General features: G+C 48.1%; 2 protein-coding genes across 2 annotated transcripts in view; one reads left to right on the top strand and one right to left on the bottom strand.

The window, feature by feature from the left end:
• The window catches only part of T265_09261 (hypothetical protein), a gene marked incomplete at both ends in the record, with an annotated part of 40,209 nt that overhangs the window by 7,257 nt on the left and 22,301 nt on the right, over nucleotides 1-10,651 (bottom strand). Inside the window, 6 exons of the mRNA XM_009175286.1 lie at nucleotides 1,139-1,315; nucleotides 1,701-1,933; nucleotides 5,644-5,814; nucleotides 6,876-6,954; nucleotides 7,014-7,301; nucleotides 7,871-7,940. Of these exons, the coding sequence (XP_009173550.1) occupies nucleotides 1,139-1,315; nucleotides 1,701-1,933; nucleotides 5,644-5,814; nucleotides 6,876-6,954; nucleotides 7,014-7,301; nucleotides 7,871-7,940 (1,018 nt within the window). The remainder of the gene's footprint in view (nucleotides 1-1,138; nucleotides 1,316-1,700; nucleotides 1,934-5,643; nucleotides 5,815-6,875; nucleotides 6,955-7,013; nucleotides 7,302-7,870; nucleotides 7,941-10,651) is intronic.
• The window catches only part of T265_09262 (hypothetical protein), a gene marked incomplete at both ends in the record, with an annotated part of 11,361 nt that continues 8,127 nt past the window's right edge, over nucleotides 7,418-10,651 (top strand). Inside the window, 3 exons of the mRNA XM_009175287.1 lie at nucleotides 7,418-7,448; nucleotides 8,776-8,864; nucleotides 8,893-9,093. Coding sequence (XP_009173551.1) covers nucleotides 7,418-7,448; nucleotides 8,776-8,864; nucleotides 8,893-9,093 — 321 coding nt within the window. The remainder of the gene's footprint in view (nucleotides 7,449-8,775; nucleotides 8,865-8,892; nucleotides 9,094-10,651) is intronic.

Genomic DNA, 10,651 nt, shown 5'->3' with positions numbered 1-10,651 from the left:
CAGCACGAACGCCACTGACATCGATTAGCCGCCATTTCTTGCAAAGTCTCCAGCCAAGCACAGACGGGGTCACGGGGACCCCATCCTGGAAGGCGTACAACACCAAAAACATCAAAACTCTTCGTGATCTCTTTCACATCTTTGCGCCATCCTGAAGGAGGCACGGAGAACAACACTCGTCTCGGTAGACGGTGTTTCGGCATGCGTAGCACATGACCGAGCCATCGTACTCGACAGCAACACAAGAGATGATATGATGATTGCAACCGCCTGCAAGTAGGGAGCCCCCACGAAATGGGAAGCCAACGATGAACTAAGACTGTTTACTGCCGCCGCAACAACTCAGCAACACAAGACAATCGATGATGATTGCAACCGCCTGCAAGTAGGGAGCCCCCACGAAATGGGAAGCCAACGATGAACTAAGACTGTTTACTGCCGCACAACCGCAACAACTTGTCCGATGTTGATGAGGCACTGGAAGAGAAGGTGACTCAGTATTGACCTGTCACAAACAAACGAAGCTGGGCACAGCTCCAATCCACAATAAAACAAGTCCGAAAAACAGTGATTTTTCCAGAATAGTGGGCCACATCACCTGCGGCTGGAGTGTCCTGGTTGGCTGACCTTTTCTTAAAGGGAGGCCAATCGTACCTCACACGTTCGTACGTGATGATTCTGGTGCGCCCAGCGTGCACTGGCAGAGTGGGGGTAACAGGCTCGCTCCGGATGTCAGATGCCGGTCAAGGAAACGCACAGCTGATGGGTCTTGGAGATGGGTGAAACCGAGTGCTGGTTAATCCGAATGACTGTCTCAGAACAGTAGGTGGTCTATGCAGAAGCGAGTGATGTGAGCACCTTGTATCCTCCAGCATCTCCCTAGGCTTTCGAACGCAGGAAATTGGGAGCAAAAATATTTCATTTGTGCCGAGTGGTTGTCCCCATTATCGATCTATCACCCTTGAACAGATCTGCATCAAGCTTCAGCTGATACAACGAGTGTGAGGAAATTCATGGCTGGCCACGTGAAAAGTTTTCTCTGAATCTGAGTTTCAACTGAAACGATTGTGGCACGGACGTGCGCTGCCAAATAATGAGAAAGAAAAACAGAAACAACAGATGGAGAATGTGAACTCACCTGAGCAGATGAAAAGTTCTCCACATAACGTCGAACCTGGGTGCGCATAGCCGGTTCACGCCGAAACACATCCTCTAATCGTTCCGGTGGTAACTGGAGCAGGACCTGATAGCTTTGCGGTCGCGTCTTGACGCAGCACCGGATGAATCCGTCCCAAAGTTTCTCACTTTTCCACACCTATGGTTTAAAAATTTAAAAAAATGCAATCAACCGATGAGAAGTTGTCCAGTCAAACCTGCAACATACACAGAAATTAACAGTGATAGGAGAGGACGGGTTCGAAGTTCACTGCAGCTATGTACCAGTCAATTCGCTCAGAAAAGACTACCTACCCACCAGAACCCTTGAACCGTTCACCTATTTTGGATAGTACTAATTGGAAACGTTTCCCCAATTAAGCTCCTCACTTCTCTGTTGTAGGGATCTGAGAGGCGATCATTGACCACTAGTGAGGTCGGTTTTCGATGTTCCGCATTGGCGAGATACTGAGTTGGTTTGCGTGAATAAAGCTGTCACTCTATCTATTTCAAGACTGGTAATAAACGGCGACTCTGGAACGAACCTGCTTGCGAATCAGGCGAACCAGCACGTTGATTACGTAGCCGGCCAAGCGAGGATGTAACGCCAATGCTTGCATCACAGTCCGCATGAACAGGGTTGGCAAAGTTGGTTGTTCCAGAAGTTGTCCGATCGCTGCGGACAATCGCTCTTGCGTGAATAGACGACGTTCAGCAAAGCATACGCGGCAAGCGTGAAGAATGGCTTGCAAACTGATGTAGGGCTTGGAAGATTTCGCTGAAACAAAAGAGAGAACAGGTGAGGTTAGGTGAGATTCCGTTACACTTCGGACGCAAACCAACAAGTCGCACTGCTCAACGGCGCACAGCTGGCATGAAACCCGAAACGCAGGAGGTTGCCGAAGTCAGTGGTCGATCCGAACCAGAAACCCCATGTCAGAATTTATATAAGCTCTATCATAAACGGACATAGGTAATCAATAAACGATAACTTAACGCGATCGCGAAGCACGATATATACCGGGACTTTGCCCTTCATCGTTGTCGTCACAACGACTTGAAGGACTAGCTCTGCGACCCACAACGTTTCCTATCCACATATCTAAGAAAATGGACACTGCAAAGTAAACACAATTGAGCCGACTGTTCGTTCGTTCAGATGTAGCACCCTTTCGGTGCCTAACTGCCATGCTACACGAAGCAAGCACGTGGGCTGGGATACTGTCAGGTTGCCCAAGGGGAAGTCGACAGGCAGAGGTCAGGTTCGAACCACGGACCTTCCGGTCAGTAAATCCGAGCTCTAACCACTTCGGCCATCTCACCCCCGAGCCGTCTGTTGGGCAGTCTAGACTGGTGAACCAGTGAAAAACACTCGGTTGGCAGGACTAAACACTTCGAAAATTGAGCTCCGATTTCTACGCTTGCTCACGTGTGAGATTATCATCAACTGTTTCTGAATGCGGTGGAAACGATTTTAACGATGAGTATCACAGATGCAAGAGAAAACGTTCATCTAGAAACGTCCCCGTTCCGCTGTTTCCACGGGCCACTTCCCATAACCATACAACAAAAACAGCCCGTACCGTAGCCCGATACACACATCTCTTGAGATTCAGGTGTCGCCACGGGTGTCTGAAATTTGTAAACATGATCCGGGCCTTCAAAATTCGAATACTGACCTCATCTTTCACCCTAGAAGGGGAACGAACACAACTACGAAAGTATACAAATCACCCCACAACCCCCCTGCGCCTCTCTCTCTCTCTCTGTCTCGACTATAAATGACGTGTTCAGTGACTGCATGTCGAGGAGCATGATCTTACACGTTGTGGATACAAAACACACGCCAAATGACAAGATAACCTTGGCCAGTTCATCCAAAAACACCCGCAGATTCTTTTTCTTTTTCAAGACGAGAACGATGCATATTCCAGACCGACAGTGCTCCCATCAGCAACTATTTGAACGCCAGGACTAACAAGACCTTCTAGCATTCGTCCCATTCTATGACCGATCAAGAAATTAAACAGGCATGGAGAAGGTGGACATCAGTATCGGACACCGAGTTTTGTGCTCAAGATATAGTCCTGTACTCGCACAATTGTGAGAAAGCAAAGGATTTATCTTGACAGACTTTCGGAGCGACCCATGCCGGGTATGGGTGTTGTGAACAGACCGATCAACAGAGCCAAATACGTCCTGAAAATCCGGGAGTACTAAACTTGTGGGCTGCTTATACACCGGAGTTGATGTAGCGCCTGACGGAGTGTGAATATATTTGGCTAACGCAACCCCTACGAGGCCGAAATCCCGCTCACTCCTCCTGAGTTAATGGGTCACCAGAAAGCGACGGGGGAGAAATAACTCCAATTGGTGTCACTGCGATCCTTGAGCGTTTCGATTATAGACAGCATTCGGGGACGGATCAACCGAAGTGATCTTTGGGCGCCCCCACCCCATTGCTCGATTCTTCCATTTCCTTAGCTTCCCGTTTCCCCCAGGTTTCATGTTCGGCGCGCACGCTGAGTTTCACTTTACGTCTGGTAGTTCGTCGGGGTGGATTATCATCGGAATAGGTGGGAACATTTCCCTGAGTTTTAGTATCGGGGTGGATTATCATCGGAATAGGTGGGGACATTTCCCTGAGTCACTATTCTGTTTGATATCCAGCAGAACTGGTGGTGCTGTGCTGCAGGTGAAACTCCCGCCATTCTACAAGGATGCGGCCAGTGCGAATCGCCATCCAACAATGGTCCAGTTGAAAGAGTTCAGAAGATGTTTTAACTTCGGAATTCTCGAGCTTCTCTGTTGCTACGCGAGTTGCCCGAGAAGGGAAATAAAAAAACGACCCCGGTCGAATGCATTGTCAGAATCCCCAGGAGGGTTACAAAAGCAAGGACAGTCTACGATTGGCCCACGCCATTCACGATGCGACCATTTTGGGTGTGTGGCTGCCACGCTTTTGAAGGATACCATACAACCAGCTCAATAAAGTCTGCTGGAGCAGTCGTTTGCCATCGTTCAGTCCGAGCCGACACCCAAAATGAGTCTGGGATGGGCTAAGAATTCCCGCTTGTGCACTGGCAACCCAAACAATAGTTGAGCCTTTAACCCGCTGTAACAGGGCACTCAAGGCACAGGAAAGTTAATAAAGTCTGCTGGAGCAGTCGTTTGCCATCGTTCAGTCCGAGCCGACACCCAAAATGAGTCTGGGATGGGCTAAGAATTCCCGCTTGTGCACTGGCAACCCAAACAATAGTTGAGCCTTTAACCCGCTGTAACAGGGCACTCAAGGCACCAGGAAAGTTGCATTTTTATGGTGTCAGAGCTACAATCAGTTGGAACGTCAGAAGACAGTGTAAACAATGATCAAATTCCCTCACAGGTGTTGTCAAACGAAACGCACACAGGGAATTCGGTCAAGCACACCTTTCCGCCCGATGACTTAAAACAATGGGGACCCCTGTATAGCCTGCTTCGCCATAGATTCACAGCCGGGGGTGAGTGGAGAGTGACCTGGCGAGAAGAAACACACATAAAGTTCAATCGAATTCAAACAAGAGAATTCGAGTGTGAACCGGGCTTCAAGGCTTGGAGATCGGTTATGAGATGACTGAGGTTGTCAACGTCGGCTGACCGGCAAATGTAAGACGAATGAGGTCACCAGTCCTAACGGGTGTTAGGACTACAAGAACAGTATTATTAATGAAGTGAGAACAGGAGAAGAAAGGCGTCAGCAGTAGCCTGTTTTCGCCTGCTTGCCCTGCAGCACGTAGGGCGACCCCCTCCCCTATGACACTACGCGACGGCTAATTTGGCACGACAGTATTTTCAATCGTAGATTAACGGACTGGAATACTGTCAGGACACCCAGATCGCAACATGAGGACGATTAGGGTCATCAACCAAAAGATTTCGCTTAAAAGCATGGCAGTGGTGTTCTAAAGAGGTCACCATACACGTTCCGGCCACCAACCTGGAGAGTGTGTTGGCGAAGTCTCTACACGCTGACCAAATTGGCATGAAAGACTCTTGCAGTGCCTCAATGGGTCATGGAGGCAAGGTCCTCTTCGTGACGGCACATCAAACGTAGCCTTGGGTGTTCATGTAAGTTAGGGTAAGCATGTGATTACATCTTTAGGGGCGAGACAGACCAAGTGGTTAGAGCGCGAATTTACTGAAAGGAAGGTCCGTGGTTCGAACCCGACCTCTGCCTCTCAACTTTCCCTGGGCAATCTGACAGTATCCCAGCCCACGTGCTTGCTTCGTGCGGCATAGCAGCTAGGCACCGGAAAGGTGTTGCAGCGGAACGACCCTTCAGGGAACGCTTAGTAACTTGCCTCACGAAGTCCCACCGTGGCATAGCAGCTAGGCACCGAAAAGGTGTTGCAGCGGAACGATCCTTCAGGGAACGCTTAGTGGCTTGCCTCACGAACTCCCACCGTTGTTACAAAAATGTAGTAATGTGCAGTAAGATGCTTCGCTTACCGTCCGTGGCTGGCGCGGAAGGATCCTTGGCAAACTCCAACAAATGGATCGCCACGAGTATTTCTTCTGGTTTCAGGGGACCTAGAGGAGCTTCCGTATTCGGACTGGGGATGGAATCCTCGACGTTTCGGACACCGGGGACTGGTTGAGCATACTGGGTAGACACACTGGCTGTGAAAGGAAGGGACAAACAAGACAGAAATGCACTCAAAAGTCAGGCAACCGTAGGCGAAGTGGAAGAGGACCAGGGACGGTAAGTTAACGCCTCGGGAAAGTTTCGGAAATCAGCTATTTTACTACCATGACGAGTTGTCGGGTCTCTCAGCCTTATTCACTTTGCATCCGATGAGTCGACAAAATGTTACAAGCTCTCCTCATCTTGACATGATGGAGTCAAGGTGTGCTTGCAGTTTTGAAGAAAACGGGTCATCTTATATACCCTACAAAGGCGTAATGGTCTGCTTGGTAGTATAACCTGGCGGAAATTCCGCTGAAATGAGCCAAACCTTATAAAAATGGAAGTGACCAACAATTAACGAAAGAACTGAAATGAGCCAAACCTTATAAAAATGGAAGTTGACCAACAATAAACGAAAGAAACGGGAGGGTGCAAAGAATGCACGAATAAAAATCGACAAGTAAAATCCGATGGCGTGGAATAGTCGAGAACAGATTTGGGATGAAGGAACTAGAACGCCCCCGTACTTTAAAAACCTTTGTCCCACCATTCCAGCTAATGGACGGACTGGAGAGAAAGAAATCAACTGTATACAAACGTTCATAGAGCTGAACCACGTCTTGTGACAAAAATAGCTTAGACTAGTTTACTCTGGAATCAAAAAAGAAATTTTGGCCCCTATACCATGTCAAGGATGGCGCTCCCGCCTAGGAGGACAACTGAAAATATCGCTGAGTACGGTCAAGAATGACATGGAGAAGATCTGTTTCTACGTAGCTCTACCGAATGCGTCACTGGGACCGACACTGGACCGATCGAGATTTGTGAGGATCTGACAATCGATCGCCGCACCTGGGCGACGTGTACCCGAGATATTTCCGGAGCTGATCAATCCTGTCTCAGCGGGTGATCGTCGAAAGTAGTGAGTAGGGTTGAGCAAATTACGAAAGGCCCACTGTACTTCCTCACTGTAGATCCTACGCACCTAAATGTTAACGTGAAGTATACACATTGGAAAATCCAACCTTGCTGTATAGACTAGAACGCTACTTACCATGCAATAAACGAGCGAGCACCTCCTTCACCACCTTTTCACTCAACTGTACCAAACGTGGCAGCGCCAGGATCACATCCTGTTTCGGCAGACCCACGAGAACGGGGTTGGGGCACGTATGTCATNGAGACGGTAGACCCGGTCAACCAGACTCTTAGGAGGAATGATAACGGGTGGAGAGTTGCCAGTGATGGCAGACACTTGTGGAGCGGAGGAGATCGGCGTGGTCCCCTGTGTCGACGAAGCAGCGGACGATGCGACAGCAGCAGCGGCGGCGGCGGCTGTGGCTGTCGCCTGAGCAGCGGCCATAGCAGACGGTGAATCGGTGAGTAAGTGAAGCATTCGCGTTATGAGAGTCTCTGCACCGACTGGACACTGGTCAACCAGGTCATGCAAGTCAGCAGAATAGAGACCAATTTCACGGATCTTGAGGAAGAAGGAAAGTTACCAGGTAATAGAAATGGTCAGGAGCAAAGCTACAGAACGGTGGAATCGCAGCAGGTGAAACTAATCCCTGTAAACACTGGCTGGTCGCATCAAAAATGCCTGCATGCAACGAGATTTTCAAGGGAAGTGAGTGTCTTCTGTGTATCAACCGATTCGTACACTCTACTGAGACGATCCTTATTCGGGAACGACTACAGTATAAAAAGAATAACCAATACTACTCTATTTAAAAAAGACACCGATTGCTAGAGTGGAAAAATCGCGTTTTGATTTCATTCGTGCGTTTCTAACTGTATTCTCCCGATGTCTACAATCACTTATCATCATCACCATTATCATTATCATCATCATCATCATCATCATCATCGACATCACCATTATCATCGTCATCATCAAAGACAACATCGGTCTCTGATGTTAATCATCCGCCTCTGATTTACCGGTCACCGAACAGAATGTAAAAGGACCAGGCTAAGAGACAAGCGTTAGCCACCTGATGAAGTTGAATTAGAGAGCTATAGGCAAATACAGCATATTTTGTGACTTACGGGAGTATCGATCATGCGAAGCGTACAGCGTTTCACCTCTGGACTGGCACCCACGTAGACCTCAGCTAAGCTGTACGAAGGAACGTGGGAAACGTGGAGTCCAAGACGTGTGAGATGGTGAATATTTGGTCAAAAGGTCAGTTGAAGAACTTTGGGTTTTTATATCTTGGAGAAAATGTCATGATTAAGAAGCATATCGATTGGACACAGGACAAAAAAACTAGGGTTTGTCAGATAATGACCTATCGACTGTTTCGCTCGAGTCTGGCGGTGTCTCAGTACTCACAATCCCGACGAGATTTATGGCACGGTTACAACGTCGAAAAAGCAAACAAATGTTGGCATATCGGATGATTTGTCGCATTTCGGAGGGCCCAACAACTTACCGCTTAGTATCTACCCGCACAGCCAACCAGACTAGACACGAGTGGGGAGAACACCATAAATCAAATTGTGTTCCACCACCTTACTCAAGATTCGAAGCTGGGAAAAATTCACAGATGGTCCCTCCATTAAGACGCAAAGCAGAGGAGGTAAGCGTCTCGTCGCACGTGTCTTTAAGAACCGGCTGAACAAATCGAATTAAACGCCTTTTCATGATTTCATTATCATAACCCCTCCAATCCTCGCATCCTAAGATCGGTCTCACTGATTTTCAGTAGTTCAGTAAAGACCTGTGACTACTCACGTTTTTTATACGAACAAGAGAAATGTCTATTTGTTCATACAGTCATAGAACTGAGCTGCAATCGATCCATTTATTATACCAACGAACAAGTCGACGTGTTCGTGATGTTATCACCAAGTCAGTCCATTTCTGGAAGCCTCTTGGTTCACCGTAAGACACATACATCACAAGAGCATGCCCGTTAGGCCCACTAACCGGCGCAAGTGATCTGCGTCAGACGAAAAAATAGACCGCCGTGTCCCCAAACATATCATCGTAGCTGGATTATGTAACCTGACTGAGGAAGGGGGCCAGATGGTTCAAGTGGTAAGAGCGCGAATTTACTGAAAGGAAGGTCCGTGGTTCGAACCCGACCTCTGCCTCTAGGTTTCCCTTGTCTAGGCTTTGGCAACCTGACAGTATCCCAGCCCTCGTGCTTCCTTCGTGTGGCATGGCAGCTAGGCACCGAAAGGGTGCTACAGCTGAACGACTGAGGAAATCAAATAGTCATTGGAAGGGAGTGTGGCAGAACAGGAATTCCACAGTCCCTATTGAGGTTTACGTCTCGTCCAGCAACCTATGAGCATTCTGCTCTGAATAAAAAGGGAGAAACGCAATATCGTTTAAAAGGAGTTTGGTAAACAATTGGTAGTGTTTAATCGGGCGATTTTTGGTTTTTGACACAGAAGTTTCATCAGGCCGAGAGAGCAGACCCTCAAAGTTAGCCAGGCTTTAAGGTAGACAGGGAACCAATCAGTAAGGCGAGATGACTAACTGGTTAAAGCGGGAATTTTCTGAGCGGAAGATCCGTGGTTTGAACCCGACCACTGCATCTCGACTTGTTCAATATAGGCTTGAGAAACCTGGCAGTATCCCAGCCCTCGTGCTTTCTTAGGACGGCATGGCAGCTAGGCACTGAAAGGGTGTTACAGCTGCACGAATATCGATTTATCTCACATCTTCAGATGATCACACTAGATGAGGGTTGAATGTCAGTTAGAGTTCTTGTCAGTTAGTGTGGTTGCCTAAATCTTACGGTTGATCGGCTGAGGGAATTTCAAATTATTTTTTATCGAGTTTGATTCCCAACTATTCCACTTCAAGGTGTTTTAACTGAGGATTTACCTTGGATGCCACTGGCAGATTTCGTTGGTCTTTGTGGGCTTGTGAATGCTCGCCAACACACGTCAGCTCGACTGATCTAACACCACTCTCACACGCTTGTAAGTTCTACGCCTTCTATTCTGTTTACACTGAGATGCATGACCATCAGTTTCTGTGGCGTGAATCGTAGTTCCGGCCATTAAACCTCAACATTTTCCAACTCTATTTTGTGTCCCGTGCCCAGTGCATGTTCCGCCATTGTTGAGTATTTCAGTAGCGTTCATATTGATCTGCGTTTCTCGGTTTGAAGTTCTCTAGCCATTTGTCATATACAGACCTTAGTGCAGTCGTTGTACTTAGTCCTGTAGACACAGTCCCTGTTTCTGTTTGCTGGGAGGCGATCCTTCAACTGCACCAGCATAGAGCTCAGTGTTTCCCTTCTGGAAAGCTACGCTTATGTTAGCCGTGGTTAGAATGCTACGAGTGACTTCGGATGGCCATGTTTAATAAGGAATAACAGCAGTTCCAATCCATTCCTTGATGCGTTACACTACCGGTGCCAACGCCCTTCGTGATTGACACCTAACCAAACTAGCTGGATATCCACTACCACAAAGTTTGTTCTTTACTTCAATGTGGGTCACTGTGCGATCAACTTCTTCTGTGAACAGGGCCCTTACACGGTTAAACATTGACTGGAAAAAACCCACTAGTTGCATGATTCTCGTATCTGATAAATCGTCGCTCGAGGCGCCAGTCACACCGGACCAGGTGACATGAACTGTGCGATTAAAGGACGAGTGGCATCATAATCCGTCAGAATGTAGTTACATCATTTCGAGGATCGACTAACTAATAATAACTGAATATTCGTAAGATCTGCACTTACGATGAGTCCCAATAAGGACGAAATAGGTGAACAGTGCTTTTCAGATTTCCAGCAAGGACTGAGGAAATTCGCACAGCCCCCCCCCCCCCGCCGCGCACGCCGGCGGCGGGGCGGGCCGGGG

Source organism: Opisthorchis viverrini (assembly GCF_000715545.1).
Source record: "Opisthorchis viverrini unplaced genomic scaffold opera_v5_270, whole genome shotgun sequence".
NCBI classification, from domain to species: Eukaryota; Metazoa; Platyhelminthes; class Trematoda; order Opisthorchiida; family Opisthorchiidae; genus Opisthorchis; species Opisthorchis viverrini.
This window is presented reverse-complemented; position numbering and strand designations above follow the sequence as displayed.